Genomic DNA, 17,500 nt, shown 5'->3' on the forward strand with positions numbered 1-17,500 from the left:
AAGTCTTCGAGCGCGCTCAGTCGCTCCACCAGCATCACATCCAGGTCCGCCTCGTCATCGCCGGCGCTGCCATGATAATGTCGCCGGGCCGCCGCCCGCTTCTTGGGCACCATGGCAACAGGAAGTCCCACCCCTAAAACAGACAGACAGAGTGGAGCTGTGACGTCAGCATGACATCGCTGGGTGACAGACAGGAAGCTAAATATACTTCAAAATAAAATCTGTTTACTTAAAAGAAACGAACAGTTAACAACTACGTAACAAAACAAGTATAAAAACCAAAAGGAGAAACATTGATGAAATAAAAGTGTCTCCCCTCAGTGAACTACGTTTCCCAGCATACCTTGCGGCCTCTTCCTCTTCCTGGGCTGAGTGAAGTCAGGGAAGAGGAGGAGCCTGCGCCTCCTCTGCTGGCCAATCAGGAGCAGCGCTCCATCCTTCTCCCGTGGCTCCTCGAAGATCGTCTCCAGACTCCTGCAGGGCAACAGCACAGCATGCTGGGAGATGTAGTTTGTACAGCAGATTTATGCTCTGTGTAGTTCTGCATCAGGGATTACTAGTTTTACCTGCGTTCTTATTAACAGCTTCTTAAAAGTCTGAGATTTGTAGTTGTTTACAATTTACAATTTCATTTAGCAGAAGCTTTTATCCAAAGCGACGTACAAACACAATCAAGGATCGAAGAGAGAACAACACGAGTCAGTGCCATGAAGCCAAGTTCAGGTCTGATAGGAGGTAGATCATCACCATCAGGTGCAGAGGTGTTGATGAAAGAACTGGTCTTTAGTCTTCTCTTAAAGATTGAGAGAGCCTCTGCAGATCTAACAGAGTTTGGTAACTCGTTCCACCACCGGGGAACTACAGAGGAGAAGAGTCCAGCTGGTGACTGAGGGTCCTGGTACCAGGCGCCTTTCATTGGCAGAGCGTAGTGGGCGGGAGGGAGTGTAGACCTGAATGAGGGGGTTCAGGTAGGCAGGAGCTGTTTTAGTGGCTGTTTTGTAAGCGAGTGTCAGGGTTTTGAATTTGATGTTGGCAGCAACTGGGAACCAGTGGAGGGAGATGAACAGCAGGGTGATGTTGGGCTGGTTGAAGACCAGACGTGCCGTCGCGTTCTGGATCATCTGCAGAGGTTTGATCCATAGACTGTTTATAAAGATGGACGTCATGACAGATCCCCAAAAGTGAAGCCAAAACATCTTGATCGCCCCCTGGTGGCGCGCTGCAGTAGAGGTCATAAGTCCCGCCCCTTCTATGTTAGCGGATGAGCCAAACTAAAAAAATCAAAGAACACATCAAATAAATTTTCCCCAAAGATGGTTTCTGTTATTTCAGGTCGTTCTTATCATGCTGATGTTTGTCTGAGTGCTCGTTTGTTTTTAATCAGTTATTTGATGATATAGAAACGGGCTGTGATGTCATGATTGACAGCGGTGACAGCCGCTCTCAAACCTCCATCAGGCCGCGGACCGGCTGAGGGGGCGTGTCCCGCGGGCCGCCATCCTGCCGCCTGACTCCACCGCGCAGACTCTGATTCCAAATGACGTCACACAAGCAAGATGGCCGCTCCCAGAAAGGAGATATTTTGGCTTCACTTTTGCGTAGCGGCAGGAAGTAGAGACGCGTCGTCCATATTTATATGCAGTCTGTGGTTTGAATGTGCATGCGGGGAGGCCTGCCAGTAACGAGCTGCAGTAGTCAATGCGTGATATTACAAGAACCTGAACCAGGAGTTGTGCTGCAAGCTCAGACAAGTAGAGTCTGATCTTCCTGATGTTGGACAGGACAAACCGACACGATCCAGTGACTGAGGCCACGTGAACCTTAAAGGTTAGTTGGTCATCGATCATGACACCAAACTTTAAGCTGGATGCTGATGTTTTGTTGTATGGAGGGACTGGCTGGATGACAAGGAGCTCGGTCTTAGAGAGGTTAAGCTGAAGGTGACATTCTTTCATCCATGCTGATATATCGTATATATATATATATATATATATATATATATATATATATAGTATAGTATCATCAGCATAGCGATGGTGTGAGAAACCATTAGGTGATGTTTGTTAGGTGGTGTATAATGAGAAGAGAAGGGGACCAAGCACTGATCCTTGAGGAACCTCTGTGGATAACTTCTCCCCTCCAAGATGCTCTAAAATATCTCCTGATAGGCAGGACGTGGACCAGCGGAGGAGAGTCCTGTAGTCTTTTACCTGTTGGTGGTGGGGGATTTGTAGTTCTTGTTGGTGTAGATCTCCTCCAGACTGAACTCTTTCTTCTTCAACCTGAAAAACAAACAGACTCGTTATTGTTTTCATTCTATTTTCATACTCGTAGTTATTTTTTCTGCCTGCCTCCATCTTCAGACCTTTTGACCTTTGGCAGCCCCATTGGAGTGAGCGGCGTTTCCCGCGGCGACGCCCGGCGGATTCGAATCTGTGACACTCGTTTACCTCTCTGAGGAGAACAAATAAAAAAGAATCAGCAGGAACAACAAGACAGAAAAAATATCATTATTATTATTATTATTATTGTTCAGAGTGAACAAAAGATTAAATTAAAAAATGAAGAAATAAATGAAAAGAAACAAACTTTAAAATATTATATTAAATCTATAAATCAGTAAAAAATCTGCACCTCTCCATTTGTGCTGAGATACTTGGAGCTGGCTGCTGATTGGCTGGCTGTGACCGAAACAGACAGTCCATTGGCTGGACATGGGGGGAGGGGCAGAGACCGTCGTCGAGGGAGGCGGAGGCTCCGAGCGCTGTGATTGGCCCGCTGCTTCTGCTGTCGCCGGGCAGAGGAAGTTGGGCTGCAACACGCAGAAATTATTTTATTGTTTTAAAAGTTTGATTTTTAGAAGAAACGCTCATAAAAACAGACAAAATTAAAACATTTAATAAAAGTACATTTAAATAAAGAACATTAAAGTAGAAAAGTGAAAGCTGCTATTAAAGCAGATAAATAAAGTTTTATTGTTATTTGAGTTACTAACACTACAAAATAATAACGTAATAATAATCAAATAATAAATAATTAATTACCTCGGCGTCGGCGACCGCATATAACTGTGAAAACAAAACAAGTTATTTCATAATAAATCATAAAACTGACAAAACTGATTTAAACTAATGTTTATAATAAAATCATTTATGTTCAAAAATGTGAGAAAATACTTGTTTTTAAATGTAAAATCTTAGAATAATGAATATTCATGAGCTCATTAAATATTAATGATGTTAATTTGAATATGTGAGCCGACCAACCAGTGATCAGAGCTCAGACTGGGCGGGGCCGTCCAGTCCTTCAGGGGCCGCAGGGGACTCCCACAAGCTCCACCCCTCACTGACGCCAGTGTTTCCACGGCAACCGCTGACAGATGCAGCATGGTGGGGGCGGGGCTAAAAGAAGAGGCAGACAGCCACAGGCGGAAAGCACTGTGATTGGAGGAGAGGGAGAAGGGAGGGGTGAAGTCTGAGAAACGCCATTGGCTGGAGGAGACTGAGAGGACATCTGATTGGCTGAAGGTCTGACCCTTCTGGAGGAGATGCAAAGCATGCTGGGAAGAGGAGCTGGAGATGCTAGAGGAAGAAAAAAAAATCTCTTTATTATATAATATAAATATAAATACTTATTGTTCATTGAGACGTGTAATAGAAGTTAGACTTTAATCATTATAATTGCTTTATTCATAATTTCAAGTTATACTGTATGTTTATTCATATCTTATATTAATTAATTGTTTTAGTCTGTTCTATTAATGGCGTCCTGTGTTCTTAAACGCTAGGCCGCTAGCCGCTAGGCGTCTCAATCAAAACAATAACAACAGACGGAGTGTGATGGCGGTGTGAAGTAGCAAGGGATCATGGGAGTTGTTGTCTTCGTTGTTAAATAAGCAGCTTCAGCGGGATAGTGTTACTCCAGTGTTCATCATTCAGGATGTTTTTAGTCTCCAGAACAAACCGACCCGGAGGTTACAGGTAAAAACACTGAATGAAGCTGTTTCACCTGAAAAATCAGTGTTTCTCCGACGATGTTTGGTGACCACCGGACTTCCTGGAGGGGCTGTTAGCCGAGCTGCTGCTAACGTTAGCTCAGTTTATTTCTCTGATAACTTAAGATCCAGACGTCCAATGACTAAAATCCTTCTTCCGGCTAAAAGATATAGTTAAAAACCACCTAAATTTATCATGAAAATGTGTCTTAAAACTGAATAAAAGTCCATTTATAACAGTTTCTGTCCGCCGTATGCATCTGCTGCGTGTTTACTCTTTGGTAGAGGAGGTATGACGTCATCAACATGTGACCAAATGAAACGGTTACTTTGATTAAATTACAGATTTCTGTTGGAGACATTTATTATAATGTAAGAACACAACTCAACAACATATATAACACAGATCTAGCTGTTTACATAATTACATATTATAACATTAAGTTACTTATTTATAATTAATTATAACATAAACATGTTTAGTTTTACAGTTTAATTACTTTTTAAAAATTTTAACTAATTTAAAAATCTAATTTGAATCTTTTATACAACAGCGACATATTTAAATGTTTATATAACGTTAATATGTATCCTTCATTATCAGATGTTAATATTGATGATCAGATGTATTGTTAATATTGATGATCAGATATTAATATTGATTATCAGATATTAATATTGATTATCAGATATTAATATTGATTATCAGATGTGTTAATATTGATGACCAGGTATTAATATTGATGATCAGGTATTAATATTGATTATCAGATATTAATATTGATTATCAGATGTATTAATATTGATTATCAGATGTATTAATATTGATTATCAGATATTAATATTGATTATCAGATGTATTAATATTGATTATCAGATGTGTTAATATTGATGACCAGGTATTAATATTGATGATCAGGTATTAATATTGATGATCAGATATTAATATTGATGATCAGGTATTAATATTGATGATCAGATGTGTTATTGATTATCAGGTGCAGGTGCGTCTCACCTGTGCAGCAGCTGTGCTGCTCTGTAACCGTTCTGCCTGACCACCACACTGACGGCCTTCTCTGATTGGCCGCTGTCTCCCTCCTCTCTTCTTCTGTGCTTCCTGTGGTTGAAGTTGTACAGAGTGAGCGGCGCCTCCTCCTCGGCTCCGCCTCCTCTGAAGGAGACCGCCATCCGGCCCACAAATCTCCCAGCATGCTCCTCTTCCTCTTCTTCTTCTTCTGCGTTTACTGGGAACACACTAAATGCTCCTCCTCTTCCTTCGTGGTTCTTCCTCCTCCTCTTCCTCCCCCTTCCACCCTCCTCCTCCTCTCCCCTGCTCCTCTGCCTCCTCCTCTGCTCTGATTGGCTGAAACTGGAGGCCAGAGGAGCCGTGGACCCCTCGCTGTCTGATGAAGATAATGACGAAGAGGAGGAGGTGACAGGCGGGAGGGGGGCGGGGCTACTGGAGGAGGCGGAGCTGCAGGGGAGAGCAGCCAGACCTGAGGAAGAGAAATGACATCATCACTGATTGATCGATTAGTTGCCAATTGATGATGTCACTGATGATGTCACACACTAAAAGCAGCTACTACCAGGTGCATTGTGGGTAATGTAGGCTGCGTGTGAGGGTTGTGTGTGATGATGTCATCAATCTGTGCAGGTGAGTTACCTGGGAGGGGGGGAGGAGTCAGAGGAGCAGCTGAGCCGGCTGCTTCTTCTTCTCCTCCTCTCCGCCTACTCTTCCTCCTCCTCCTCTTCCTGCTCCTCCTCTCCAGAGAGTCCAGGCGACGACCGAGAGACGCCAGCGCTCCTCGCAGGAGGCGACGGACCTCCATCCTGTGAGCTGAGAGGAGACGAGGCAGGAGGGAGGAGCAGGAGCAAGGAGGAGGAGGAGGAGGAGGAGGAGGACGAAGGCCAGAGGAGGGTGGGAGAGAGAGGAGAGGAGGAGAGGATGAGGAGGAAAGAGGAGGAAAAGGGGAAGAGGTAGAAGGAGGAGGAGGAAGAGAAACAAGAGAAGACTGATGAAAGAGGAGAGGAGGAAGAGGAGCAGGAGGAGGAGGAAGGGCAGAATGAGTAGACAAGAGAGAAGGAGGTGAAGAAAGGAGGGATGGAGGAGCACGAGGAGAAGAGAAAGAGTGAGGAGCAAAATGGGAAGAAATGGGAGGAGAAAAAGAAGGAGAAGGAGCAGTGAGGAGTGACATGAGAGGAGTAGAGGAGGAGTAAGAAAAGAGAGGAGGAGGAGGAGGAGGAGGAGGAGGAGGACAGGAAGGAAGAAAAGAAGGACATACAGGAAGAGGAGGAGAAGATAAATGAGGAGGACGGACAAGAGAAGAAAAAGGAGTCGAAGAGATGGGAGGAGGAGGAAGAGGAGCAGATGACAGGAAGGAGGGAGGAGGAGTTAGAGGAGCAGCAGAGGAGGAAGAGGAGGCCCAGTGAGGAGGAGGAGGAGGAGGAGGAGGAGGAGGAGGAGGAGGAGGAGAGGAAGGTGAAGAGGAAGAGGAGGAGCTCCAAGGAGGTGCAGGAGGAGAGAAAACTCCTGGAGGAGAAACAGCAGATATAATAATAATAATAATAATAATAATAATGAAATATGAATAAACAATAGAATCAATAAATAAAAACAATAATAAATTAAACAGTAATAAAGCAACGTACCTGTTTGTGTGCCGTCATCTTCATCCTCATCTTCATCAGCCAATGGGAGAGCAGGAGGCGGAGTCACCGCTGCCAGGCCCCGCCCCCTGTCATCACTCTCACTGAGCGTCAGCGGCCGAGAGAGCATCGAGCCTGCGAGAGAGGACTCATCTTCATCATCATCATCATCATCATCATCATTATTATTGTTACATACGAACAAACTGGATTAATTATTATTATTTAAATATATTTTAAATCAAGTTTAAACTGTCAATCAAACAAAGATTAAAGGTTGTTTATTAAATATAAATAAATAAAACACTGAATCACAAATGAAAGAACATTAAATATTAATTAATATTAAATTAATAAACATTGATACTTTTTTACTTTCATTTCATTTTACATTGATTCTTTTATTTTGGCAGATCATGTTTACAAATAAACAAAGAAAACTTTCAAATGATTTATGTCAAAGTTATTTTTAACAAAATTGTGAAATATCACTGGTTAAAAATTAAATTATTAAATTATTAAATAAAATAATAAAAACATGTTTTTCTTAAATCATTTCTACAAAATTAAAAAATTTACATTTTTTTAACAAATGATTTTAATAGAACTTTTCAGAAAAGTTTGGACTCAAATGATTTCTATAAAAAAAACTTTTTTTCTTATTAAATCTTTATTATGTTAAAATAATCTACAATTATTATAATAATCAGCTTGTTGCATCTAATGATAATTATGTATAAATATTATAATTAATATAATAGATAAAATTATGAACGTGTTAAATGTATACATTAAAATGATAATTTAATTATTATAATAATTATGTGAGTGAAAGAACAGTAAATCTGTTAAATGATATAATACATTTTCAACATTTCCAACCTCCGCGCCTTATCGCGAGATTTGAAAGGTTTCAGCCTACGCGAGATTTGTTCAGTTTGTGCTGGAAAGATCCCAGAAATATTCCTGTAAATCTGCAGCTTTACTGTCAGCTGTTTAACGTCATCCTGACGGTTCTATGTCGTCACAGCGGGATTCTGTGTGACGTCACACGGGGGGGACCCCGCAAACAGCGGGAATGTTGCGGGAATGTTGTGGGTCAGTGAGAGGATGAAACGGGATTTGGGGGAAATAAAGGAAACTGGTCGAGCTAGCAGCGGCTAGCTGCCGTTAGTAGGCTTTAAACCGGGACAAACCGGGACAAACCGGGACATTCTAACGGCTCGTTTTACCTCTTTCAGTCCCGTGGCTCCGTTAGTTCCGTTAAATCCTCCTGTCTGTCATTTTAGGCGGTTTCCCGGCAGGAATATTCCAGAGGAGTCGGTGCTTCTGTTGTCACAGCGGACCGGCGTCAAGCGACCGGGAACAACACCGGCGGAGCTTCCGCTGGGGGTGTCACAATAAAAGCTCGAACAGGCGGGGGTGTTCTTTTCAAAGTAAAAGCACACAAATTGAACAATATTAAAACAATACAAATAAACCTAACATTTGTACCACCGAGTTTTACCAGCTAGTGGTTACAAAACACGTGAGGTTCATGTAAGAGATAATTAACGAGCACGTGTTGATGATCGCAGAGTGGAATGAAGTCAAATGTTCCTCTTTAAAACAAACTGGTAAAAACATTCCTCTTTCAAATACTAACCACATGACCACACACACGCACATATACACACATGCACGCACATACACATGCACGCTCACACGCACGCACACACACACGCACATACACATGCACACACACGCATACACATACACATGCACGCACATACACATGCACACACACGCACACACATACACATGCACACACACACGCACACATGCACGCACATACACATGCACACACACGCACGCACATACACATGCACGCACATATACACACATGCACGCGCGCACACACACACACACATACACACATGCACGCACATACACATGCACACACACGCACGCACACACACACACTGTCGGACTGTGTTTTAATATTGAACTCAGAGACACTGAGGTTCTTTTATGTAAATTCATGTTTATTAAACTTTAACATCCGTCTAAAGTTAATATTGTCCAGCATCTGATATTTGGATCATTGGCAGCCTCGTCTTCAGAAACTCTGTGTTGATGTTTTGATAGAAACACATTGATCTGTCAGTGAGAATCCTCCAATGGTTCCATCTATACATTTATTTTATTATTGATTCTTTAGCAGCGTAACTATTCAGGTTTTGTGTCACATACATGTTTAAATCATCTAAATGCTCCACCTGTAATCATGTTCTGGGACTTTTTGCAGTAACACTGTTACATTTCTGATAAAAGTCACTAAGAAACTGCACATTTATCACAGAGAACAATGAGAATCATTACAAAGTCAAACAGTCAATCAATAACTTAAAGGAACACAGAACATATGTTTGTGTATGAGTCACTTTTAGCCAAATGAGTACTCACTTACAGCTTATGTTCTTATATACACACACACACATATATATATAATTATATATATATATATATATATATATATATATATATATATATATATATATATATATATAATTAATTGTATATATATATATATATATATATATAATTAATTGTATATATATATATATATAGGTAATAAGGTAATAACTTCAGTCTGTAACATACAAACATGACAGATCAATATCTCATATTATAGAAACGCTGCTTTATTAAACATGAAGGACACAGACTGACAAACTGGTTTAAAATGACAGTAAAAACATTTTCATGTTAAAAAGTGTAACTGTTGAATTGTGGGTAGTGACTCAGCTGCCTCAGGGACTTGTGGGTAATTGACATGAAGTGTCGGTTGCCTTGGTAACAGGAAGAGGAGGAAGCAGCTCCGTCTTTGAGCTACAAAACAAAACGACAGAAAACATGAAGCAGGTGAACCTGCGTACAGGTGCAGCCCCTGATGACATCACTGAAACCTACTGGAGGTCTGAAGCTGACGCCCACCGACGATGTCGCCGCCCCCTGGGAGAACGACGCACTCTGATTGGCTCCCCCGACACTCTGTAGGACACAAAGAAGTGGAGACAATCGGGTCTGCTGGCTCATGATGGGAAACAAACACCTGGCTGTCACCTGATCAAACAGCTGATTGGCTGATTGGATCAATGACACGATGATTTATAGAAACTGTTTTCTTTCATTCGAAGGATTCGTTAGATTTAAAGTGATTTAAATATGTTTGATGAACATTTATCAACAGATGTTACAGATTACTGACATCTGTACAGATGTGAAGCTGACTGATCAATAAAGTTAATCAAGTTAATCATCTTCTATTTTTGTATTTTGACCTCTGGTTGATGTTTGAACTGTATCATCATCATGTGAAGGAGTTTGACTTCTGCAGCTGATTGGTGGAAGAAGTACTGAGATCCTTTACTGCAGTAAAAGAACCAATACAGCAAAGTACAAATACTTCATTACGAGTAAAAATACTGCATGAAAAATCCTACTGCAGTAAAAGTACATAAGTATTATGAGCTTGATGTAGTTAAAGTATTGCAGTAAAAGTACATAAGTATTATGAGCTTGATGTAGTTAAAGTATTGCAGTAAAAGTACATAAGTATTATGAGCTTGATGTAGTTAAAGTATTGCAGTAAAAGTACATAAGTATTATGAGCTTGATGTAGTTAAAGTATTGCAGTAAAAGTACATAAGTATTATGAGCTTGATGTAGTTAAAGTATTGCAGTAAAAGTACATAAGTATTATGAGCTTGATGTAGTTAAAGTATTGCAGTAAAAGTACATAAGTATTATGAGCTTGATGTAGTTAAAGTATTGCAGTAAAAGTACATAAGTATTATGAGCTTGATGTACTTAAAGTATTGCAGTAAAAGTACATAAGTATTATGAGCTTGATGTAGTTAAAGTATTGCAGTAAAAGTACATAAGTATTATGAGCTTGATGTAGTTAAAGTATTGCAGTAAAAGTAGTGGTTTGGTCCCTCTGACTGATATATTATTATATATGACATCATTAGATTATTAATAGTGAAGCATCAGTGTTAGAGCAGCATGTTACTGTTGTAGCTGCTGGAGGTGGAGCTAGTTTACACTACTTTATATACAGTTAGCTAGTTTAGTCCAGTGGTTCCCAACCTAGGGGTCGGGCCCCTCCAAAGGGTCAGCAGATAAATCTGAGGGGTGGTGAGATGATTAATGGGAGAGGAAAGAAGAAAAAACAAAGTTCTGATACACAAATCTGTTTTCAGTTTTTGGACTTTTTCTCTAATCTTTGATTTTTGCTGAAATATTGGATCATTTGAACATTTATTGAAATGAAAGCATGTGAGAAGTTTAGAGGGAAAAATCACTATTTGGTGGAGCTGTTAACAACTCATAGACATGTGAAATGTGACCCCGACTACACACTGCTTTTTGTAAGACGTCAAAAGACAAAAAGGTTGGAAACCACTGGTTTCATCTTTAACAATGTGTTGTATTTTAAAAGCTTGTTATATTATCCATTGTGTCAAATCTTCATCTGAAAAGTAACTAAAGCTGTCAAATAAATGTAGTGGAGTAGAAAGTACAATATTTCCCTCTGAAATGTAGAAAGTAGCATCACATGGAAATACTCAAGTCAAGTACAAGTACCTCAAAACTGTACTACAGTACTTTAGTAAATGTATTTAGTTAGTTTCCAGCTCTGTTGGCGGCTGCAGCAGAAACATTTATGTAAAATAATTGGACAATATGGTAGATGACAGAATAAACTGAACATCAATCAGTGGATGATTGATCTGATCATGTTATTGATCAGGATCAGATCTAACAGGAAGTGTCCGGTGATGCTCACTGCTGCAGCCTGATTATGTTTCCTTCTTTCACTTCTTCCTTCGTTACCTGACTTCCTTATAAGGTATTTCCTCTGTCTGTCTGTCAATCAAACTGTCCGGCTCCACCAGCTGCTTCCTGTGAACAAACACATTTATTTATATTTATAAAAATACTGTTTTATTATTTATAGCTGCTTTGGTAGTTACTTACAGTACACGCATCTGTAGTACTCAGAGTTACAATCATTATTATCAGCAGATGATTGTCCTTTCACAACAAAATACTTTTAAGAAGTTCATAAAATAATTTCATTCTTTGCTTACAATAAACAACATTTAACATATTATAATTATTGATAATATTATAAGATATTATAATAATATATTATCATATACTGTGTAAAAGTCTTTAAATATCTTTCTTTATCTGTCTTTATGTAATAATCACAGGTATGAAGGCTGTTAAATGACAATGAATAAAGAAATATTTAATAATGTACTTAAAATAAATATATTATTATACATATATATATATGTCCTCATAAACCCAAATGTCCCCACAAGTACAAATGTCCTCATAATTCCTCACAAGTACAAATGTCCTCACAAGTCTCCACAAGTACAAATGTCCTCATAAGTCCCCACAAGTACAAATGTCCTCACAAGTCCCCACAAGTACAAATGTCCTCACAAGTCCCCACAAGTACAAATGTCCTCACAAGTCTCCACAAGTACAAATGTCCTCATAAGTCCCCACAAGTACAAATGTCCTCACGAGTCCCCACAAGTACAAATGTCCTCACGAGTCCCCACAAGTACAAATGTCCTCACAAGTCCCCACAAGTACAAATGTCCTCATAAGTCCCCACAAGTACAAATGTCCTCATAAGTCCCCACAAGTACAAATGTCCTTATAAGTCCCCACGAGTACAAATGTCCTCTCAGAGTAGATGGGTTTTCAAGGTTTGGTCCTCACAAGTACATACAGACAAACTTTTTCACAAACACTTACTGAATTTGTTTCCATATAAGGGTGTCAGGACTCCGCCTATAAGGAAGAGACAGAATTAGCATTCACATTAGGATGGGCTGCAAATACTTTATACCTGAATTGCAACGAAATTGTAAACATTGTTATATCCCTGTGAACAATTAGGTTAGCATTATCAGTGAAGTTTCATTGGGTAAAACTGGTATTATTAGGGGTAGCATTAGTATTAGCCTGAACGTTTCACAATTAGCAGTGCCATTAGTACCACCAGTAGGTAAAATTATAAATGTTAGCATTAAGCAATGTAGAAATTTTAGCATTAGCATTAGCATTAGCATTTGTCATCCATTATTGTTTACTTATGAACTGGCATGGCAGCAAGAGCTGGAGTCAGGCCTCTGGTCACCATGGCAACCACTATGTAAAAACAGGAAGTAGTTTAGAGAGAGACTTAATAAAACAGTAATACCGGGTCTTTGTTCTTCTTCTGCGTCGTTCGGTGTTACTCGCCATTTTCTCTGATTCACTGCCACTGCTTGTGTTGCCATAGGAACGAGACCTGGTGGTCAAAGTTCACAAAAACCCTAAAAATCATGTTCAAAAACTTTCCAAACCTAAATGTAACTTTTACTAAAATTAGAAAAATAACTAAAATAGAATTCCAACAAATTAATATTAGTTATTTTTCAGTTATATAATTTCAAAACCATTTAAATACTTTTATATTCCAGGCTTTCAGTATCAAATGTTTTTTTTTTCTATATCCATATTTCAAACAGTGTAATTAAATTTTTATCACCATCAAAAATCAAATGTAGTTACTTAAAAAAACATTAAAAACAAAGAGTTATAGAAATCTACATGTTAGCCACGCCCCTCACCTTCTCCTGTGCTGTCTGATTGGTCGATCTCCATCCAGACTTCTGCTCCGCCTACAAGACAAACAGGAAACATTAATTTTATTTATATATTTGTTTGTTTGTTTATTTATTTATTTATTTATGTCTCACTTCTGTGGTCTTCCTCCTTCTCGTTCTCCTTCTTTGGTGTTTGGAGGAAACTTTGGGTTGAACAGGCCACTGGAACGACATTATATCACAGTATTCAGATTACATTTAAACTGTAATCAGATTATATTCCCACAGTAATCAGATTACATTCAAACTAATTACATTATATCTGCAGTGATCAGATTTCATTTACATTCAGTTCAATTGATACGTTGTTGAGCTTTAATTATTTAAATGAAATGAAAAAAATATGTGAAAAGCAGAATTATAACATTTATATATTTATGAAACATTATAATCAATGAAAAATGAATGTTATTTTAATTTGCTTTAGTGCTCTCATTATTCTGTTTATATCAAATGTAACTAATATACATATGATCCAAATAAATAAACCAGTAAGCAGTCATTATTTTAATTAAATACATTTCTTTAGACATTTATTTTTTAAATTGAGTGAGTGATTTGTTTTATTGATTGGGACAGTGTGCAGTTATAAACATTGAAGATGTACTGCACCGGAGTTAGCTTGAAGCTAATTTGCATCCATAGTTCCCCGCAATCAAAACACACAACAGCACAACAACAAACAGTACAAAGCAAAAAAATTAAAATATGTAACATGTAATATTTAACTTTGTTATTATATATTTTTGTCTGTTTTAAACTACATTTAACATGTAATAATCTGATTTCACTTTATTGTTGTTGTTTTTTTGTTTTGTGTTGTACCTCGAAGGCCCGCTGTTTTTCCATGGTGCACTGGGCTTCCCATGATCCTGTTCTGTCCCGCCCTCTGACCTGCAGGTCACATGTCACATGATCACACATCATGTGACATCATCAAGTTTCATCAAATCTCTTTTTGTGTTGGCTCAATGACTCTCACCTGTGCACAGCAGAGGGAGCTGTCTGCATCCTTATTGGTTCACTGCTGACACCCACTCTCTGATTGGCTGGGGGGGGGGCAGTAAATGTAAATGTTTTTTAATAGAAAATATCCTATTGTTAAATAAACTGTGTAATAAAAAAATAAACTTTAATAATAATAATATATTTTATTTTAAGTGATCATTGAAAATAACACACAAAAGACGAGTTTTGATCAGTGATTTGAAGACAGACGGATCAGTGCGATACTGGATGTGTTTGGGATGAGAGTTCCAGAGGGAGGGGGCAACTAAGGAGCAGGCTCTGTCGCCCCAGGTCTGGTGCTTGGTCCTGAGTGGTGGAGACAGGAGGTTGGCATCAGAGGAGCCTGGTTATGGAGCAGGTGGGCGAGGTTGGAGAGGGCCTGGTTATGGAGGGCTTTGTGAGAGAGGAGAAGGACTTTGAACTGGATCCATTGAGGGAAAGAGAGCCAGTTAAAGTTCTGGAGGACAGCGGTGATGTGGTCATGGGAGCAGGAGTGGGTGAGCAGATGAGCAGCAAAGTTCTGGATGTACTGGACTTTACTTAGAACCTTGGGTGATGTGCCATAAAGAATGCTGTTAGAGTAGTTGATGCTCTGGATTTGACGAAGACATGGATCAAAGGTTTTGCAGCAGAGAAGGAGAGTGATGGGCAGAGATGAGCTATATTTTTTAGGTGGAAAAAGGCAGTTTAGTCTTACACCTGGACATGAGGGCTGCCAACAACTTCCTGTTTAGTCTTACACCTGGACATGAGGGCTGCCAACAACTTCCTGTTTAGTCTTACACCTGGACATGAGGGCTGCCAACAACTTCCTGTTTCGTCTTACACTTGGACTGTGTGTAGGTTGATAAGGGGCTAAGTTATTCAGATGTATAGCCTGGAGACATGAAGTGCTTTAAAAGTCATACATAGAATCTTAAAATTGATTCTGTAATAAACTGGTTGCCAGTGTAGAGACATTAAGATGGGAGTAATCGTATCTCTTTTCTTGGTTTTTGTTAGTCTGGCTGCTGCATTCTGAACTATTTGGAGTCTGTGAATTGTTTCCTGATTTATGACTGTTAGGAGAGCATTACAGTAATCTAGGAAATAAAAGCATGTATGATGGTTTCTGTGTCTCTGAAGCTCAGATATGAACAGCAAAGTTCCTTAGATGATAAAATCAGGGTTGGATAATCTTACTGATATGAATTTCAAAATTAAGGTTTGAATCAAATAAGACTCCAAGGTTTCTGACAGAAGACTCAGCGTTGTTGGAAAAGTGACCAGATGAGGACTTTATATTGTAAGGATCTCAGTTTTGTGTGGATTTAACTGAAGAAAGTTAGCAGACATTCGGTTTTTAATGTTAATTAAACTGTCTTTTATGGTGGACAATCTAGATGGGTTCTCAAGCTTTACTGGGACATATAGCTGTGTATCATCAGCATAAAAGTGTTATACAGTGTCTATGAATCCTATTATCTAGTGGGAGCATATGTAATGAAAATAGCATTGGTCTCAAAACAATGAGTTAACAATGAATTTAAAAACATGTGAAATGTGTTTGAAGTGTTGAATATTTTGAGTTTCACAGTTCAGACAGTTTAATAGTTCGGCTGGATGTCGTCTTGTTGTTTAATAATTCACAGACTTAATTTTCTGTTCTTTAAATGACAACATCTGCAGAAAGAAGACATTCATTTAGAGTATAAACTATACAATAATTACAGAAAGTTACTTAAAACTGGTTGTAAAGTCTGGAAGAAAAAGTAGACAGTATTATTATTAACAATAATGATAAAGTGTACGTACTGCGGTATGTTGGTCTCATACAGAGATCTGTCGTTTTGTTTCTCAGCATGCTGACGTTCAGCCGGCACAGAGCCAGCGAGGGCGAGCGAGTAACACTACATATGACAGAGAGAGCAAGACCGATTATCTTTAACAGTAACAGCAACAACACAAGAAATATTTTAAGTATTTTATTTGATATATATTTGCTTAATTTCATATAAATTGTTATAAAAGTATAATATAATATATAATGAAGAAAAATAAAAAGGTAAAATAAAAATAAAGGAATGTAATTTGACAAAAAAAGCAAAATAGTACAAATAAAATCAGTGACATTGTGTATGTGAGTGTGTGTGTGTGTGTGTGTGTGTGTGTGTGTGTGTGTGTGTGTGTGTGTTTACCTGTTGTGTTTCAGTTTTTGTGTTAATGGATTTGACTCCGACATCCTGAACACAATAAATAAATAATTATTTTGTTTTTAACACAGCAGAGAATTGATCAGAATTCACTTTTTAAAGAAAAAATGCTATTAAACAACTCAGCTCTGCTAAACGTGCTGCTGGAGGACAGAAGAGACGATACAAGGATTATATAAAAATCACCCTGAAGCGATGTGAGGTCAACCCCGACCTCCTCGAACCTCCAGACATTGATACCAACGTCACCAATGTCACCAAGGACACTAATGTCACTAACATCACCAATGTCACCAACGTCACCAATGTCACCAACGTCACCAACGTCACCAACGTCACTAATGTCACCAACGTCACCAACGTCACCAATGTCACTAATGTCACTAACATCACCAACGTCACCAACGTCACCAATGTCACTAATGTCACTAACATCACCAACGTCACCAACATTACCAATGTTACTAACATCACCAACGTCACCAATGTCACCAATGTCACTAATGTCACTAACATCACCAACGTCACCAACATCACCAACATTACCAATGTCACCAATGTCACTAATGTCACTAACATCACCAACGTCACCAACATTACCAATGTTACTAACATCACCAACGTCACCAATGTCACCAATGTCACTAATGTCACTAACATCACCAACGTCACCAACATCACCAACATTACCAATGTCACCAATGTCACCAATGTCACCAAGGACACTAATGTCACTAACATCACCAACGTCACTAACATCACCAACGTCACCAACATCACCAACGTCACCAACATCACCAACGTCACCAATGTCACTAACATCACCAACGTCACCAACATCACCAATGTCACCAACGTCACCAATGTCACCAATGTCACTAACATCACCAACGTCACCAACGTCACCAACATTACCAATGTTACTAACATCACCA

General features: G+C 39.1%; 2 protein-coding genes and 1 long non-coding RNA gene across 3 annotated transcripts in view; all 3 read right to left on the reverse strand.

Annotated features, from left to right (window-relative positions):
- The window catches only part of wu:fi75a02, a 6,326-nt gene extending 408 nt beyond the window's left edge, over positions 1–5,918 (reverse strand). Inside the window, exons 1-9 of the mRNA XM_044333610.1 lie at positions 5,661–5,918; positions 5,010–5,490; positions 3,267–3,581; positions 3,045–3,068; positions 2,635–2,812; positions 2,366–2,454; positions 2,211–2,282; positions 344–474; positions 1–133 (exon numbers count right to left, since the gene is read on the reverse strand). The exon at positions 1–133 is cut by the window's left edge and continues 408 nt beyond it. Of these exons, the coding sequence (XP_044189545.1) occupies positions 1–133; positions 344–474; positions 2,211–2,282; positions 2,366–2,454; positions 2,635–2,812; positions 3,045–3,068; positions 3,267–3,581; positions 5,010–5,490; positions 5,661–5,826 (1,589 nt within the window). The 5' untranslated portion in view covers positions 5,827–5,918. The remainder of the gene's footprint in view (positions 134–343; positions 475–2,210; positions 2,283–2,365; positions 2,455–2,634; positions 2,813–3,044; positions 3,069–3,266; positions 3,582–5,009; positions 5,491–5,660) is intronic.
- Positions 5,919–6,468: 550 nt separating this feature from the next.
- Positions 6,469–8,037, reverse strand: LOC122968776. Its single transcript, XR_006398886.1, has 3 exons — positions 7,876–8,037; positions 6,647–6,778; positions 6,469–6,527 (listed from the first exon to the last, which is right to left on the reverse strand). It is a non-coding gene; the product is annotated as an uncharacterized LOC122968776 (long non-coding RNA).
- Positions 8,038–9,306: 1,269 nt separating this feature from the next.
- The window catches only part of epb41l4a (erythrocyte membrane protein band 4.1 like 4A), a 14,790-nt gene continuing 6,596 nt past the window's right edge, over positions 9,307–17,500 (reverse strand). The window contains exons 11-21 of the mRNA XM_044333968.1: positions 16,551–16,595; positions 16,168–16,262; positions 14,348–14,414; positions 14,191–14,259; positions 13,459–13,527; positions 13,330–13,380; positions 12,918–13,007; positions 12,470–12,505; positions 11,525–11,593; positions 9,596–9,676; positions 9,307–9,514 (exon numbers count right to left, since the gene is read on the reverse strand). Of these exons, the coding sequence (XP_044189903.1) occupies positions 9,436–9,514; positions 9,596–9,676; positions 11,525–11,593; positions 12,470–12,505; positions 12,918–13,007; positions 13,330–13,380; positions 13,459–13,527; positions 14,191–14,259; positions 14,348–14,414; positions 16,168–16,262; positions 16,551–16,595 (751 nt within the window). The 3' untranslated portion in view covers positions 9,307–9,435. The remainder of the gene's footprint in view (positions 9,515–9,595; positions 9,677–11,524; positions 11,594–12,469; positions 12,506–12,917; positions 13,008–13,329; positions 13,381–13,458; positions 13,528–14,190; positions 14,260–14,347; positions 14,415–16,167; positions 16,263–16,550; positions 16,596–17,500) is intronic.

The sequence above is a fragment of the Thunnus albacares genome, chromosome 18 (genome assembly GCF_914725855.1).
Source record: "Thunnus albacares chromosome 18, fThuAlb1.1, whole genome shotgun sequence".
NCBI lineage: Eukaryota > Metazoa > Chordata > Actinopteri > Scombriformes > Scombridae > Thunnus > Thunnus albacares.